The 18,816-nt window shown below is 40.7% G+C and overlaps 1 protein-coding gene across 2 annotated transcripts in view; it reads left to right on the forward strand.

The window, feature by feature from the left end:
* LOC149065304 (rho GTPase-activating protein 18-like) overlaps positions 1–10,360 on the forward strand; it is a 234,053-nt gene extending 223,693 nt beyond the window's left edge. For both annotated transcript variants that reach the window (XM_089254179.1, XM_089254178.1), the window contains exons 12-18: positions 74–156; positions 254–472; positions 593–652; positions 1,594–1,632; positions 2,987–3,216; positions 9,949–10,055; positions 10,149–10,360. In XM_089254179.1, coding sequence (XP_089110305.1) covers positions 74–156; positions 254–472; positions 593–652; positions 1,594–1,632; positions 2,987–3,216; positions 9,949–10,055; positions 10,149–10,252 — 842 coding nt within the window. In that variant the 3' untranslated portion in view covers positions 10,253–10,360. The remainder of the gene's footprint in view (positions 1–73; positions 157–253; positions 473–592; positions 653–1,593; positions 1,633–2,986; positions 3,217–9,948; positions 10,056–10,148) is intronic.
* The last annotated feature ends 8,456 nt before the right edge of the window (positions 10,361–18,816 follow it).

Here is an 18,816-nt window from a genome sequence, read left to right on the forward strand (position 1 = left end):
CTTGAACACAGTCTATTCATGAATATGTATACCATTGTAACAAGTGACAATAATGACGCATTTTTTTTGACAGATATACCCGTCCAACAAGATCAAATTGCAGCCCTGAACTTACTAGTCTTGGCCTTGCCGGACGTTCACAGAGAGTTACTTGAGGTAGGCTGATATAACCACCTGTTTGTGGTGTATATATATATGAAGCCACGATGTTTTTATAATATTTGTATAAATTCCTGAACCTTGTTCCCCGTAGGAGCTGCTTTATTTCTTGGGCAAGATCGTCGCCAACGAAGAGCGCAATCGCATGACCGTCGCAAACGTGGCCATGATAATGGCGCCGAATCTTTTCCCACCGCCGAGGCTAAAGAAGAGCCACCACAAATCCAGTGACTTGGCCACCGAGGTGACCGTGGCGGCTCTGTCGTCGAAAGTGACCCAGTTGCTCATTAAATACGGGCACTTTCTTGGAATGGCAAGTCTATTTGGGTTTCATTCATTCGATGGCTGAACGTCGGTTTCAGTTTATACATGATCATGTCGGCCCGTCAAGAATGCACGAGCATCACGTGCTCTTTTTTTTTTTCTTTTACAGGTTCCAAAGAATCTTCTTGCTCAAGCTCGCCTTCAAGCTCAACATTCCTCCAAGAAACACGTGAGTACATCAATTCTACATTCAGGGACAGGCTTAAGTATTTTGCGGCCCGATGCGGAAACAACTTTGCGACCCTCGGAAATGATTTTTCCCGATCTTTGAGGGGAGGCTGAAATTCCGATGTCTGTGGTAAGGACTTTGCTGTAAAATGTGGGTACTATGTGTACGATATCCGTAGCATCACAATGTAAGGGCAGTCAGGGCCAGATGACGAATTATCTGCCCGGAGTTTAAACTAAATACTTTTTCAGCTGTGGCAAGCGTGCATTTTGTCACCCCCTGTGTAGATTTAGATAGAGCAGCACGTCGTTAGAGTGAGAATTCGGCGCTCTTTCTTGTTCAGCACTCCGGCTACCAGACCCACGTGCACGGGCAGGGCTTTTTCTCGCATGGGCATTTTGGCATCAGGGCACCGAAATTAGCAGTCTTCTGCATCCCGTCTTCGCACGGGTCTTTCCCCCCGCATCTGCACCCAGAATACCGTGTATGATGGGGGTCCCTGAAAAATAATATTTGCCCAGGGACTGAACTTATGAGATACAGACCCTGGGTTTGTGAGGAGGTTATCAAAATTCTACACATTGGAGGTCTTCTGCCTTCGGCAGAATTTTAAGCTATCGCTTTGTTAAGAAGTCAATGTAACTCAATGAAATATAAGTATTTTTATCCGTTTTGCGGCCCTTAAAATTTATCGGCCTAGGGCGGTTCCCCCTTCGCACCTGCACCAGTCCGGCCCTGCCTACCTTGCATTTTTATCACCAATAATTAACGTAACTTACGAAACATTTATTAACTTAATTTGTGCGGCGTGAATTGGATGAAGGCATGTTGGACATGGATTCTAGTACGGGAAACACCTAGCATTATGTTGATGATTTGTTTTTTTTTTAACAATACACTTCATAATTATAACATGAGTATTTATTCTATGTATTTTTTAGGTCAAGCGAACAGGAGGCAGGAAAACAAAAGCCGAAAAGGTAATGTTAGGAGTTCACGTTTTAAATGATTTAAAATGTGCCTTTTACGAAAAAACTTGAATCACTTGTGTAACCTTAGGGTTCCTTGAATAATCGCTATGGGTTCCGCGGAAAATGGTGATGAATAACAGCAGGAAATGGCTCTGGTAATGTTCTAGAGAACTTTTGCAGTATGATGACATATTGAAAGAAGGTTTTCAAAGGGCTCCCTAAGTTTTTGGCCTTTTTTCATCCATAGCCTCCTTTGGATCATATTTTTTTTTGCTCCCTTCCCGTCTGCTGGGCCCCTCCATGTCCAGGTGCTAGACCCTATCTATTTGTTAAATTTATCTTTGAGTCTATTTGTGAATCTATATCGTAAAACTTCATAAATAATGGTAAATATCTTGATAGCTTGGCACTTATCAGCTCTCTGAGGGGTTCATGGGCTCACCCGTGCACCTAAAATGCAGCGAGGGGCTCATGATAATGATATATCAGTTCGGAATTTAGAAATTTCTATCTGAATTGGCATCCAGGCATGTTTGGTCGGATAGGCGACATTAGAAAAATCATTTCATCGTGAAGCCATGATACTCCTAAGACAGCCCTGTCTATAGGTAGTACTAGAGCTCTCTTGGAAACCCAGACTGACTTATCCGCCATGTTTGTGCGAACTGTTCCGCTTTTTATCTCCTCAGAGGGTCCTAACTGGATTCGAATCCTCGTTTTCCGAAGCTTCAGAGAGGTAGATGCCGAGTCATTAGACCTTGGAGTTGGGCTGTATTAACCGACTGTCCAGTTCGGAGGCCTAAATTACATACGGGGGGTTCTCCCCTTCCCCCTGTAAGTGATATTTGGAGCTATGGTTTATCGAAAGGTAAGTACGGTGCGTTGAGGCCAAGCCAAGCTGGGGAATTTCATCATGCTGCCCTTGGGCTCATGATTGCCTTGGGACGGCTCTGCACAGCTGCCCCAATTATTCAATGGTAATTTATACGGTGACTGCGTATGATTTCATTCTGTTATTAAGATTTTCGAAAAGCTCGCTGGATATTCAGGTTGCGGTATTATTCATGTTGTTAACCATTTCCTCTCGACGTGTTTGGCCTCGAACAACATCTGTCCGAACATGACAGGCACATCAAATCTGTAATTCCAACAGCTGAAGCTATTCAGGTTAACGGAAATGATGGCGCTATTCCCATCCGGGACGTTGCCAGTTCATTCGGGCGCAGATTCTTTCGGTTTTCGTGACGAGTGTCAAGTCACGATCTTAAAGACCGTTTTACGATTGTGTAAACTTTAAGATTATCGATGTTTCGTGTACGAATTTGTTTGTTCATTCTTGTTTCTTTTTACTTTCAACTTTCAGGCTCACTTGTCAAGCGGCCAATACCATAATCCGAATCACGCGTCGAGTATGATCAGAGTCCACGTGACGTCGTACCGCAATCCGAACGGTGTCCCGGTGGCCATAGACGAACAGACAACGGCTGGAGAGGTCGTCGAGAAAGTGGCGTCCGTCATGGAACAGGTTCACGATTACAGGGGCGTCCCGAGCTTCGAGCACGAAGAGAAAGCCTGGCTTATTCAGAGGCAAAGGCGAGTCTTTATAACACCATGACTACTATCACTCTTTGTAGAACGCATAGCAAATGTACTTAGCCAAGGTATTTCACTCTATTTTTGACGTGATGGAGGTATGGCAACTGGAGAAACCGCGAGACATCCAGGCCCTGTCGCGAGAAGCAACGTAAGCACCGGGCATCTCTGGCAAATCCAGAATTTATCGAGGTGTCGAAGATTACCTAAAATTGAATGAAAATCTAAGTGCAACGGGCACCAATAATGAACAATTATACAGGATGCATAGGGTCTATGACATTGTAATGTATACAGGGTGTCCCGTAAGTCCTAATTTTGTTTTTATCTCGTCAACCGTTCGTTGTAGGAGTATGGTTCTAATTTAAACTGAGGTGCCAAAAGTCATGGGATACCTCCTTAATATCGTGTGGGACCTCATTTTACCCGACGAAGTGCAGCAATATTAAGAGGTATCCCATGAGTTTTGGCACTTCAGTGTAAAAGAGATGATCAAAATGTGTTGAGGAATCGCTCCGTACCAGTTTCGAGAGTGAAAATATAGTATTTTATATAGCGAAACCGCCCTGTTCTCCACCTACCCACCAGGTCACTCAGTCAATCACTAGGAAGCTCATTCTATCACTCATTCACTCACTGGGTCGCTCCCTCTGTCACTCTCACTACGTCAAATCAATCACTCATGCCCACCAGGTCACCCACTCACAATGCCGCTCGATTACTCTGATATATAGTTGGCTCATTTACTCTCTAGATCACTTACTCACTACTTACTTCCTAGGTCACTCATTTTATCATCAACACCTAGTCGCTCACTCTGTTATGCACTCGATCACCTAGTCGCTCACTCTGTTATGCACTCGATCACCTTGTCGCCTACTCACTAACTATAGGTCGCTCACTCTATTACTCCCTGAGTAGGTTGCTACAAACTCACTACTGTATCCTTTATTGACTCACTCGGTCATTCCTGTCTCACTAACTCGTGTCGGACTGTTGTCGTTGAATTTTCCGTCGATGAATTGTTGGTCGGTGAATTTGCAGTAAACCATAACGAACGGTTGTTGAGATAAAAGCCGGATCAGCGCTTACAGTACGCTCTGTACAATGTAAATAGCGCACAATGGTAACTCCGAATCTGGGCTCAAAAAATGCATGATGATGATTATTATTTCAATTCGACAATCAAAGAATATGAACATGATGACCATAGCATCATGGGCCCGGGACCATAGCCCCGGGTGATGATTCTCATCATTTTTTGTTTTTTCACGCTATAAATTCATCATAAAGGGGCCCCCGCAAAAGATCTCAGCCTGGGAACCATGCATAGAAGTTATTGTCGAATCTGATTTGTTTGGTGCACTCATTCTTTAGTGCCGAACGCCTCGAGACACGCTGCTTTCCGGGGCACGTTCATGGGCCGTGCGTTTGAGATTGATGCAGTATTTCAAGTGTAATAATTCAATAATTGCACTCCACTTATAGTTAGAAAAATTGATGCCAGCACTACGCATAAACACATAACAAGCGTTACACAGTAATAGTTTAGTGGTAGTATTTCTATGTACTCGATGTTGATGCGCGCTTTATTTCAAATTTATAATAAATTTGTAAAACTATTTCTTTTTGATTTCTCTTGCAACTTATGAGACATTTTTCCCACTTTTTAATGAAAATACAGTTGAATCCCGTTTTAACGAATACCGAAATAGCGAAAAATCTCGTTTTAACCAACACTTTTCTAATCCCATAGATAAGTTTACATAGGAACAGAGCAAATACCTGGAATTCCTTTATAACGAAATTTCGCTGTAACGAAGTTATTTCTCCTGGAGTTCGTTATAACGGAATTCGACTGTACGTGCTGGGGTTGCGCTATACACGGCAAAATAATCTCACAGGCACATGCTGAGTAGTTCCCCAATTGTGTTTTGAAACGCTTCTAATTGTGGTTTTCATATTTAATTCCAAAAAATACCGTCATCATACTTATGACTCACACGGTATGTTTTACTGTAAATGGAAACGATCAAAAGTGATGTGAAAGTAGCAAGATTGAAAGATTATGCCACCGCCACCAAACCAGAACATGGCTCCCACCAAAGCGTCTTTAATACGTTTTGGCTCCCACTCTGTCCCAAGATAGGGATATAAGCGGTTAACGAAGGAAAGATTATGCCGTGTTCCAGGCTTCTTTGAAGCAGACGTTTCGTCCGTTACCGCGGCGGACATCACCAGTGCAGTTTTCGACAGGCGAGGAGGCGAAACGACCTGCTTGGATGACCATCATTCACTCACGATTTCGTGGACGAAGCGGAAGGATCAACCTCGTTGTGACGTCGAGCTAGTGATGTTGGTGCGATCAACTAATTCCTATCGTCCATTCAAATTTCAAGACTCCCATCCCCACCCAATCAGAAGCCGCCACGTCCCACCAACATCGACACTTGTTTGACGTCGCAAACAACGTGGTTGATCCTTGCTCGTCTCCGGCAAAAGCAGTCAGTGCTGGTAACTCATGGGGAAATTCCCCATGTTCGAGGGAAAGATTGGGCGAAATTTGTTCATGTGGGAAATTTCTTGGAATTTGTGGAGAATTTCGAGAGTTCATCAAATAAAAGAACTTTTTGGAAAAATAATAAAATAAATGCTGTGTAATACTTTTCTAAAGTTGTCTACTTGACTACGTATTTCCCCCAGTAGATGGCTGTAGATTTTCCAGAATGTGTGGGAAAAATTTAGCTAAAAGGGGAATTTTGCTCGGCGAGTTTACCATCGCTGGGCAAAAGCGTGAGTAGGTATTGGCGTACGCAAAGGTGGGGGGGGGGGTTGAGGTTCTAACCGCCCCCCGTCCCCCTCAAGCCGAGATTATAGTGTTATTTTGCAGGGGAAAATGTAACCCTTTGCCCTGAGAAGGAAAAAAAATTGAAATACCCCCCCCCCCCCCCGAGAAAATTCTGCGTATGCCTGTGTGAGTAGGTTACGGTCATCCAAAGAGGTCGTTTCGCCACCTCCTCCTTGAGATAAAAGGCCTCCGCACGCCCCTCGTGACGTCAGCAAGTAGTCCATTTCCCGTCAGAGTATTTAGGGTTAGATAGATAGAATCGCTCACAACCCCGGACTGATGCAAAGCACCTTACTGCCGTTACCTCAAAAGAGGCAGAGTTGTGTCGGAAAAGTTAGCAGAGAGTTATAGTGGTGGCTTTCCTTGCCCCGTACTCGCAAGTATCGAATCACTCGCGTCATTCTACCCATGAAGACAGCCATCAACTCGATGCAACGCACAAGCCATTTCACTGAAATGTATAGCTGAACCCAATGATTAGGGAGAAAAATGAGTAATTAGGGAAAAAATTCCCTGCTCATGCCAGTATCGTTGTTGTGCGGAAAAGAAATAATCGGGCTCAGAATTGGCGATTTCTATGGACCACATCCAATCACCATGCGGTATTTGTGAGCCAGCCAGGACGATTGTACGCCAAAATAAGAAAAAACGAAATAGGATGCTCAAAATGTGGCAAACTTGCTAGGTACTCTTAGTGACGCTACAGATGAACTTGACAACCCTTGCAGAGGCTTTCTATCTGTAGGAGGTGCTGGTTTCGCCTCCTCGTTTGCGAAAACTGCACTGATGATGTCTAAAATCTGTAATGGACGAAACGTCTGCTTCATAGAAGCCTGGAACTCACATAAACAGCCCCCGAAACTCCGGCCGTGAAAGCCTGCCCTCTTTTCAAGATTAGAAGAGTTTAACAGGACAATTGCGAATGATATGATCATAAATCGTGGATTTTCGGCTTGTTTATTAATTTCTTGATCGAGTGATAAATCGATCAAATTAGCAGGTTCACATTATCAAACATGCGTATAATAATAAGTGCTTGAATCTGAATATCACGGTTTGTCGGTGATCAATTACCACGCTTAGGAAGTGCCAGTAAACGTCTGTGTGAAGGGTAAAAATTGTGGGTAGAGAAGTTTGTGTGTAAGAGGGAAAAATATATTATGTAGTCCGGGAAAACGAGCAATTATATTCTCTTTGCACTGAGTCGACATGGCCATTACAACATCAGCAATCTCCAAACATATGAGGCCAATAACAATCACTCAGTTTGGTGTGCGAAAATAAAAACCTCTAGTAAATAGTTTCCCAACCTTCTTTGTCTCATCGCCCCCTTCTTTAGAAATGTTTTTTCTCTCAGAGGCCCGCAACGTAATCGAACCCATAGAATCCTATGGTACACCCGTAGCTTCTACCCCCCACCCCCACGGGGCGTTAACGCTCACGTTGGGAATCACTGCTCTGGATGAATTTCGAGGAAAACAAATCCTCATAATTGTCAGTTCGCTACTGATTAACCCTCTTAGATTTTGCAGAGTCTTTACGCTGGCATTTCTACCCGCAAATTATATTTATGAACAAATTAAAAACGTATTATTTGATTTTATTGTTCTGAAAAATACAATAAGAAAAAACTTACAGAACTATCACCTGAAACACTAATTGTCAAATTTTAAAAGTTTACTTGCAATTGCATTTTTTTGTGTTATAAATATCTTAAAATGAATTGATCAATCATTTTGCATTCGTGAAATATCTTATAAAGCCATATAAATTGTATAAATAGAATGTTTGTATTGGTTGTTGCTAGATGGCGACACATTTTGTGATCAGAAATATCTTCGCAGAACTGGATCTGCTGTGAAATGTACTAAATGATGAAAATGGTTCATGTTAGGGTTGTTCAACGCACGACCCGTAATCCCCATTCGTCCCTCGGAGCTTTTTTGTCGTGTCCCGCTGATCATTTTCAGAAAATTGTCAAAAAATTGAACGCATTGAAAAACGATTAATTTTAGAATTGATGGAAGAAATAATTTCGGAATTAACGAAAGAAATAATTTCTGAATATATACAAGAATTCTAGAATAAATGAACGAAATGATATCGATTGGTGAGAACTCGGAATTGATGAAAATTCCGAATTACTGAAATAATTCTATAATTTTTGGAACCAATAGTTTCAGAATTAGTGGAAAAAATAACTTATGAATCAATGGAGAAAATTTCGTATTTTCTGATAGAATTTATTTCACAATCAATAAAAGAGTAATTGCATAATTATTGGAAGAAATTATTTCAAGATAGTCGAGTCGTATTATAACATACCCTCTAGGTGATTTGGGAAGTGAGGTTTTAAAATTAGCTTACATAGCAGTTGCCTAGATTCATACTTGCATTACTGTGATTGCCGTGGACAAAATGAGGTTATGCAGTAAGTAATTAAATTTAATGCTGTGTGAAAATAGTTTAAGGAATATCTTCTGAGGAATTTTGGAAATTTTAACACACGATTTACGAACATGCATAAATTTTTTGCTTAATTTTTTGATTTCACTAATATTATTTGAATTTATGCTAATAGTTTTCATCCACAGTTGTCAGCATTTGCACAATCAATTTGGAAAAAGGCATCTAATTTTCATAAAATTTCACTAATCAACATACTTTTGCATAGTCTTTTAACCATGGCCTCCCACAAGGGTGGGGCTGACAGGTCTTAGCCTTAGCCCAATGTACCTGCGTAAAATGTAACATGATTGCGTATGTGGTCCGCGCATATAACCTTTCGTTCAATTGTGATAAACCGTGTTTTCCATACTTTTAAATGTCCAAGTAACCGTTGGGAATGCATAGGTTTGCTCATTTGTTGAAATGTGTAGAAAACATACACGCCTCTAAAAATACACATGAGGTCTGAGCATCACTGAAAATGTACAAAAAGCACGCGTAGCCCCCTAGAAGTGCGTAAGAGGATCACGTACCTCAAGGAAATACGCAGAAGCAATGAATAAATCTTGAATACCCTTTGAAATGCTTTTTTGATGGAATCGGTTATAAGAACACGTACAGGTTGTGTGGGTTGAAGGTATTCAAAAGTAATCCTTATACCAAGAGTGCACAATTTACTCAGTCCGAGGACCAGATATGCCGAGAACCACTCACACACTCCCACGTTAACATTCCAACAGGAACCTCTAACCTACAGGGAGCATGTAGGAAAGAAGTCAAACCTCCCACGAAGGCCCAGAGCACCCCATTAGGCGCAGAAACCCAACACATTCTCCCATGGCATCCGCCACAAGGCTCACCCGAAAAGTATGAGAAGAGGTCCCAGATGTATAAAAATTAGGGCTATAACTGTAGGTACTGGGCTTGCATTTTGCAGACCCTTTGTGGCTACCCATCTGACTACCGGCCAGATATGCTGAGCGGTCCCGAACCTAAGATATATATAGTGACCATCTGACCCGTATTTACAGGCCATTCCCGTAAATTTCGGTCGTCCCAACTTTTTCATAAAATGTCCCGTTTTTTCCCTCTTACTGTCAACGAGGCTGACATTAATTTTTGAAATCGTGGTTATTTTCATGACTTATATATATCAATTAATGCTTTTGGAAGTGGTTTTTTTTTGGCTATAAATAGCAACTCTATACATAAATACTTTGACAATTTTTTTTCTGCTGCAATTAGATACTTCAATTTGACATTCTGTTTATACTATAAATGGTGACTTTACTTGCCTTTCACAAAGTTTTTTCTGCGATAATTGCTTATACCTCGTATGGATTCCGATTTTCCCGCATTTTTATGAAGGAAATATAGTGAGATATAGTATAGAAGGAAACTTATAGATTCTTTCTTTTGCTTCGATAATGTTTCAGGACGGCGTCCGAGCCACTCTTGATACGACAGAGGTGTCTACTCGGTCAAAGGAAGCCAAACGAGAACCTGAAGGACCATTATCTGTACCATATCGTTGAGAACTCGGGTGAATATAGAATCGAAATTAAATTTTTCGAAAAAACTTATTGCGCATATGTATTGAATAAAAATTCCTCTAAATATTTTATATTCTTCGTAGGTGAGAAAATGTTAGACCACGGAATGACGATCCTAAGGACACTGAACGGAACGCACTCCGTGTCTTCGCCGAAGTCATACTGGGAGGTCCGATGTCATCACTGACTGACTTTTTTTTGATAAGAGAAGAGATGCTGCTGCTCAAAATACATTATGTCAATGATAAAAACAATGTTGTAAAATACTAATAAAGTAATTTCGTTTTTCTTCATGTTCAGAAGGAAGTTTATTCTTTGAATTGCGTGTGTGTGTGTGGACTGTGTATAATTCCGACATTGCAATACCTCCAGAGTATTTAGGAAATTTCGGGGATGAGATGGACATCTTTATAAAGCATAAATATGTGGTGCGTATCTATAGTGAGGACGACTTCAATATTTATAATTGTTATTATTCAATTATACAAAGTGTCAAAGGATGGTGTCACTCTGCGCTGTCCATGCGAAGGTTTTTAACAGCTACAAAACTGCTGACACTGCCATTGCTTTCAACTTCTTTCTAATTCACGAACTTCCGATTTAACGAATGTAATCGAGTTCGTAAAAATGAGCGTCGACTGTATTTTGCTAGTGTTTGAAATGGGAATCGAATTTAAAAGTTCCTAAATATTCATCGGTAGAGGGCACTAAGGATGACGGAAAATGATCTGTCCATTACATTTAACCCTAACTCTATCGTTCTATCTGTGTCCGTTGAAGAGATATATCAGCTTAATCTGACACATATGCTGGAAATCTATATTTTCATGATTATATTGTAAAAAATAATTGTGCTTGGGAAAATTCCGAAAAACATTGTTGTAATGTAAACAAAAGTGAGTAAGGGGGTCATATGACTGTTGAACGCTGGCCTGGCTCGAGGTCGTTGAGGAAGCATTATTGTTGAATGGTGTTTTTTTCTCAGCCACCTCGTTGGCCATTTTGCCTGTTGTGGCGTTGTATTTGTATTATTTACAAACACGGTCGCTAAGCAACAATGCTGTCGTATAAAAGGAACCGTTGATCCTATCTCATAGCTTTTTTTTTCTCTATATTTACTGTATTTCCGAGTGCTGTTCCCAGGACCCATCTAAACACATGGGCCTATCTTGGTAGAGCCAGGGTGATGTAATTGGTGATATGTTTATTGCATAGATAAACGGACAAGCCCTCACATTTCCAGTGTTTCAAAAACCCACTGCCTTTTGTAATAAATAGGTACGGGCCTTTCCACGTATCTGCCCCAAAGAACACAACATGTAAGCCCCCCCCCCCCTCAAATTCACCTGGGGACCAAACTTACGAGAAACAGACCCGGCGTGGGTATATATCTCTCGTGCTAATGCCATTTGGTAATGTTTTTTTTGAGAGTAGGCATATAAATTGGTAGGCAGGTGCTCAGTTAGGTAGGGTCTGAGACAGTCGCACTTAGGGGTGTGTGTGGCAATATCGGGCCCCGCGCTTTCGAGGGTCCCACAGTCACGCAAATGGAAGTGAAAAATATATATTAATCACTTTCTTTTTTGGTAGTAAACAAGGTTTCTGAATATAATAATTTATATTAGAGGAAACTTATTCGTCGGTGAATATATCCCGAGTGCGAAATCGCGCATCTATCCTTAATGGTTTAAGCGAGCACCATGACCTTCCGCAAGGGTAGGGCTGGCAAGACTCAAGCACGGGGCCCGGGACAAATCTCATTCTTTTCGTTTTTTGTACACCTTGAATTGTGTTCGGTTAAGTAGTAGTAGTCTCTTTTGTGTTTCACCTGGACGTACATGTTTCCCTGCACACAGAATTTCGATATCTGTGCGGAATGACAAAATAATCTGCGAACCAACTCTCTAAACGCAAACCAACCCTACGGGCCAAATCCCTCGTCTCCTGCGTCGTCTTCCTCCATTAATCGTTCTAAAAAAAAGAGATGTATACAATATAAATAATTTTTTTCAGCGATATCATCAATTGCAATTTATTTTCAGAATCTTTTTGACGATTTTTCTTCCTTTTCTCCAACGAATTGTTTGTTCAAAGAAATGATAAATTATTTTCAAGTGCCGTAATTACATTTATTAGGTTATTGCAATAATTTTCGAACTTTGATTTGGTTTCTTTATCTACACTGCTCAAAACAATCAGGGAAGTAAGCAAAAAGTGAAGAAAACCGTGCGAGACAGCCACGTATTGGCATACAATGGATAGTACACTCGTATCAATGCGCAATACAGAAAAAAGACGTAAAAATATTTGGAATTAAGCTTTAATTCTTTGAAAATATGGAAAAAACATGAAAAGATGATTTAGGGCAACAATTTGGTTACATGTAAACGATAAAAAAAAAAGTACTGTTTAGACATGATGCATGAGGTTTAATAGGGCGTGTGGTCTCCTCGAACAGCTAAGACTGCTGCACACCTGTTTGCCATGGATGCGATGAGGTTATCGATCAGACTTTGGGGATTACTGTTCCACTCCTCAAGAAGTGCAATCTGCAAATCTCGGACAGTAACAGGTGGCCTTGGTCGCGCAGCAATGCGTCGTCCGAGCATGTGACATGCTCGATTGGATTCAGGTGAGGAGAGCACGCTGGCCATTCCATACGCTGTATTGTTTCGGCTTCAAGCATGTTCTCCACCAGATGAGCTCTATGCGGTCGGGCATTATCATCCTGGAAAACAAAGGAATCTCCAATGGCTCCAGCGTAAGGGATGACATGAGGTCACAGTATACCTTCGGCCCGTCAAAGTGCCATTCCGAATCATATGCAGGTCCGTACGTCCGCCTATGCTGATTCCACCCTATACCATCCAACCAGCTCGTCTGTATTGTGACCTTTCACGAACGAATGCGGGGTTATTTCGAGTGCCCCTGTCCCTCCATACCAGAACACGTCGGGTGTCACACTCCAGACTGAATCGGGACTCGTCTGTAAACAGCACTTGGCTCCAATCATGTTGCTCCCAATCTCGATGTTCAGCAGCCAATCTTCTTCGGGCCGCACGGTGGCGTGGAGTCAACGGAATGCAGACCATTGGCCTACGTGCATAGAGCCCTCCCTCATGAAGCCGATTACGTACTGTTTGGCTGGACAACCTTCGTCCTGTGGCCAAGAGCAACCGTCTTTGCAGCTGCGTAGCATTCTATGTTCTGTTTCGACGGGCTGTTAACCGTACATACCGGTCATCAGTTGCTGTAGTGGCACGTGGCCGACCTTGCCCTGGTCGACGTCTAACATTTCCTGTTTCTTCGAATCGATTCCACAGCCTTGCAACAACACTTCTGGCGACTCCAACAGCGTCCGCGACACTACGTTGTGTTTGCCCGGATTCCAGTCTGCCTATAACACGCCATGCCATGGATTCCGGTAAATCACGTTGTTGAGACATCCTCAAGTCACCTTGTCTCAAAAAAAAAAAATACTGTGCAATCGAATTTCACAGTTACGGCAGTAAAACAGACGTTTCTGCAACATCCCGATTTCTGCCCTTATCTCTTTTTTCTGGTTTTTGACGTCATGAACTTTGATTTGCATATGAAGTTTTCTTCTTCCCTTTCCTGCTAGGCTTTAAAATTATGGATGATTCATTTTATGTTACTTATCGGTATACATCTTTGCGTAATTTTGTTAAAACCATGTGCTCCCCTGATTGTTTTGAGCAGTGTACAAACATATCAGATTTATAGATATGTTAAATTACTGTTATTATTTTGATAACTTCACAAGCTTTCATTTACCCTCAGGGTGTGGGAAAAATTTAAAATAGTTTAACTAGGGGTTCTTAACCCACATAAGTTCTATTTTTCTCTTTTTAAAGAAAATAATCGATTTTTCTTAAATAGAAAATAAATATTTTAAGAAATATCAGTTTCAAAATTTGAAATTAACGATAGAAGTAGGTGCATAAATCCATAATTAATGCAAAATAATGCGATAATTGATGAAAGAAATTATTCCAAAATTAATAAAAATCCAGAAGTGAAAAAAATAATTTCAGAATAGATGAAAACCTTTCAATAATTTGAGGCCCCCTTTTTGATTTTGCACTCGTCCCATTCCCGTTCACTCACCCGTTAAGACTCCTTCCACTGGCTACAGAAATTTTGAAAAAAACATTTTATTCAGAAATTTATTCAAATACGCATATTTTTAAAATTGCAAATTGATCTGGAGAACGCAAAGTTGATGTTGATGTTTTTAAGTCGCTGCTAAAAAGGTTAAGGATATTTGATTTAAATTTGATAGTATAAATTGGACTTCAACACACTAGGAAAAAAACGTAAAAGGGATTCATAGGGTTTTTTGTGGAAAAAACTTCCATTATATCTGAATGTCTGAAGGTTAACAATGATACTGTTTAAAAAGACGCACCCTATTCGTTACATCCAGCCAACTTTGCATTCATAGCAGGTGTTTAGTGGACAATGTGCTGTACTTTTTTCATGATAAGATCGCAAAAAATGTCCCAGGTCAAGAGTGATGTTCAAAATACTTACCAAGTAAAAGGGATGTTTCGTGTTATAAGATTATCGCCGATTTCATTTAAACCCAAAAACCATTGAATATCATGAATGATATCCGACTAAAAACGTATTGCTATTCGCACTTTTAATTTTATTGCTGTCATAGCATGACACACAACGGAATGTTTTACACGGATAAGAATACGTGTATAGAGTTGTAAAAATTAAAAAAAAAATAATATGCTTCAATTTATTTGTTATTTTTTGTATTGTTATGAACAACTTATGCTCGACAACATTAAGCTGAAATATTTTTGAGGATATGAATACAAAACAGAGAAATTTATCAAGAATTTTTTGAAAATATAGTAAACGTTCGGAAAGTGATTGTTGAGGCCCAAAAACCATTGTTGCCCGACAGTTTTTTTGCCCATTTGGGGCATTTGCCCTGCTCTGACGAAATTTTAAAGTAGCTTATCGTTCAAGTCGGGTCCCATTTGGTATATATGCAAAATTTGGTGGCGATCGATCTAAAATTGTAGATTTGTATAGAGAACACACACACACAGAAAATCAATGTTATATATATATAGATTGGCCACTGAAATTCACTAATAAACTTAAAAATACATGATAAAATTGTCATTTATTTCAGGAAAAACTTCAAAAAAGGCATTTTAAATTTTTACCAAAAAACGTTTGAAAACAGGCAAAAAAAAAAGGCATTTACGGCATTTTGCCTTCCGGGCTCTAGTTATCATTTACGTCAGGAGTCTTTCCAGACACAATGACCGTGGGCCACAAGTTTAACTAACCGCAGAATTAATTAATTAAATCCTAAAATCCACTTTAAATGATTCTTCAATTATTTATTTCGGTAATTCTGGAAATTATTTTCCTTCTCGATGCATCTTGAAATAATTACTTTCAATTATAATGTTCAATAATAATATCCTTTTATTTGATCGCGAAATAATTTCTATTAAAAAATACCAAATTTGTTTCTGTTAGTGATTTTGAACTTGTTTTTCTCTGAATAATACTGAAATTATGTTTCGAAATTTCAGAAATTATTTCTTTCAATAATTCTAGAATCATTTTTTTTTCTCATTTATTCTGGAATTTATTTACTTTAATCTCTATGAGTATATACAGTCAAACCTCGTTAATGAGTCACTCTTGGGAGAGCAAAAATATGACTTCGTAAGCGGAGTGACTCGTTAAACGAGGTAAGCCATAGCTGTCTGAGGACAATTGGGACTTCCAAAAAGTGACCCGGTAAGCGGAGTGACGTGTTAACCGGGTGACGCACTAACGAGGTTCGACTGTATATTGTTTTTATAATTGAATTTTTTTATCAATTGGGTTGCTGTATTTTAAAAATATATGACTCCCATACTTGTTATGGTCATCTTTCTCCTTAGCCACCTCGTTGGGCATTTTGAATGTTGTGGCCTTGTGTGTGTGTATATATTCGTATTCTAGAACTATTTTTCATTTATTTTAGAATTAATCGGTTTTCAATGTTTTCGACCATTTTCTGTAAATGATCGGCGGGCCATTCGTAGAAAGACCCGATGCAGGGTGTAACCGTTACCGTGACTTGTTCACGAAGCGCCGGTTTTTGCCGCATCTTCTCCATCATTGGGACTGAAAGGGGCCATTCAAGTATTACGTAAGCAGATTTTTAGCCATTTTTGACCCCCCCCCCTTTGTCAGCAAAACACTGACCCTGTTGTCAGCAAAATTTCGTCAGCAGCTTAGAATATTTCATATCTTCAAAAAGGGGGGTTGACGACGTAAGCAACTTTCAAACCCCCCCCCCCCGTCATCAAAAGTCAGCAAATCCGAACCCCCCCCCCCCGATGATGACGTAATACCTTTATGACCCCAAATGAGTTTTTTTTTTTAAAGCAATCAACATGACTGTATACCCATTCATAGTAATTAAATGGACATATAATCAAAAGGAGCGGGGTCATGGAAGGGGGGGGGGGATAATCTTGGTTAAAGATTATCCCCTTCCATGCCCCCCCCCTTCCAGATACGCCTAAATTGAGGCGTGCATCATAGGATATGCTGCTTTCATCTGTTTACAAGAGATGGCGCCACTACACCAACGATGAATACAGGTAAGTTTTAAATCAAAACAAGACCGCTTCTACAAACAGTTGGGATGTTATCCAGAATCATATTCCCCACAGGCCCGGCTAACGTTGAGGAATAAAGTGATTCCTTTTAAAACTATATTATTCGTCCTATTCTGACATATGCTGCCAAAGTGCGAGTTCATGCCTCGGGTGACCATACGTCCCGTATTTACCGGGACAGTCCCGGTATTTTCTGTTTTTTTGACCGTCCGGACTTTTTGGCGAAAGTGTCCCGGTTTTTACCGTATTTCACACGAAGCCTACTTGAATTTTTATTCTTTATTGAAGTCAAAGATTGAAATTATTTTTCAACTCATAAATTATTTTATGATAATAACAACTATAAATGGGAATATTAATCTCCCACATTTATACAAATACAAATACAACGCCACAACAGGCAAATTGCCCAACGAGGTGACATCATGGATCCCCGAGCCATTTTTTGGAGGCCCTACCTACTACTACTACACCACACATGCACCCCGCCCACACACCTGGTGCCTTGATAAACGTTTTTTTTTTTCGTGGAATACATTTTAATCCACTGCAATTTGCAGTAATGCATCATTTCCCGCCATTGTGATTTTTCCGTAATTTCAAAAATATTTGGCAACTTTGGTTTTGGCGATGTCCCGTATTTTGCCATATTTGGAATCCCGATGTCCCGTATTTCTCTCGAGGAAATATGGTCAGCCTACTCATGCCAGTCTTGCAAACATTAGGGTGACCATACATCCTATATTTCCCGGGACAGTCCCGGTATTTTCTGTTTTTTTGGCCGTCCGGACTTTTTGGCAAAAGTGTCCCGGTTTTTCACGTATTTCACACGAAGCCTACTTGAATTTTTATTCTTTATTGAAGTCAAAGATTGAAATTATTTTTCAACTCATAAATTATTTTATGATAATTACAACCATATATGGGAATATTAATCTCCCACATTTGCCTTGAGTAAACTTTCCCCCGATTTCCTATCGGTCGTAGGTCCTCGACTGTACCTCCACTACGATTTCAGGACGGAATAACTGGATTCTACACTCCCAAAAGAAGAAAACAACACTTTATTTAATGTATTATCCAAAACCTCCCACAAAACCGTCCTGTCTCTTCGGTACCAACTTTTACACCTACCTTCCTTTTTCGAATGTCTTCTTTTTGTTCCCCTTTCTTTCTCTCGTGACTCCTGTTTCTCCCAGGCCTTCTTCGCACTTTTTGTCCTGAACCTTACACGTCCCATCATCGAAAAGCACATCCGTCATTTTTTAAATGATGATGATGCTTCAAGAGTCTACCCAACTCAGTCTCTCAACGGCAACCGTGATAAGGCGTCGGCATTACCATGCATGCCACCCTTTCTGTACGATATAGTCACATTGTAGCGTTGTATGGCCAGTGCCCACCTAGCTGGTTTAGCACTGTGCGGTAGACCTTTTGTCAGATACGTCAGTGGATTATGATCAGAAACTACCTGAACTCTTGCCCCGAAGATCCAAGTGTCGAATCGTCTCAATGCCGCTACCACGCCGAACGCCTCTCTCTCTATTGTTGACCATCTAGTCTGTGCAGGAGATAATTTCTTACTGAAGAACGCTACGGGGTGCTCGTGTCCTTCCCCATCCGTCTGAGACAAACATGCTCCAACAGCGTCTGCCGAAGCATCTGTGTACAACTGATATGCCTTACTTGGGTCAGGCGTATATAACGTCGGCACGTTAATTAGTTCCTGCTTCAAAGCCTGAAAGGCCGTTTCTTCTTTATCGTTCCAAGGAAGCAGATTTGGCACCCTTTTTTTTGACAAAACAGTGAGAGGCATGACCATTCGCGAGTAACCAGGAATGTAATCTCTATAGTAACTCGCTAGGCCCAACATGCTTCTCAGTTCCTTCTTAGACGTAGGACGACTCAACTGCATCATTGCTTCAATTTTTTGAGGGTCCGGGGCATGTTTGCCAGATCCGATTATATGTCCTAAGAACCTTACTTGCTTCTCGGCGAAGACGCACTTCTTTCCGTTGACGGTAAAGCCTGCCTGAAGGAGGGCCTTGAGTACATTTCCTATGTGAATCACGTGGTCATC

Source organism: Pholcus phalangioides, unplaced genomic scaffold (genome assembly GCF_987345545.1).
Source record: "Pholcus phalangioides strain wild (caught in Gottingen) unplaced genomic scaffold, Ppha-v1.0 ptg000040l_1, whole genome shotgun sequence".
NCBI classification, from domain to species: domain Eukaryota; kingdom Metazoa; phylum Arthropoda; class Arachnida; order Araneae; family Pholcidae; genus Pholcus; species Pholcus phalangioides.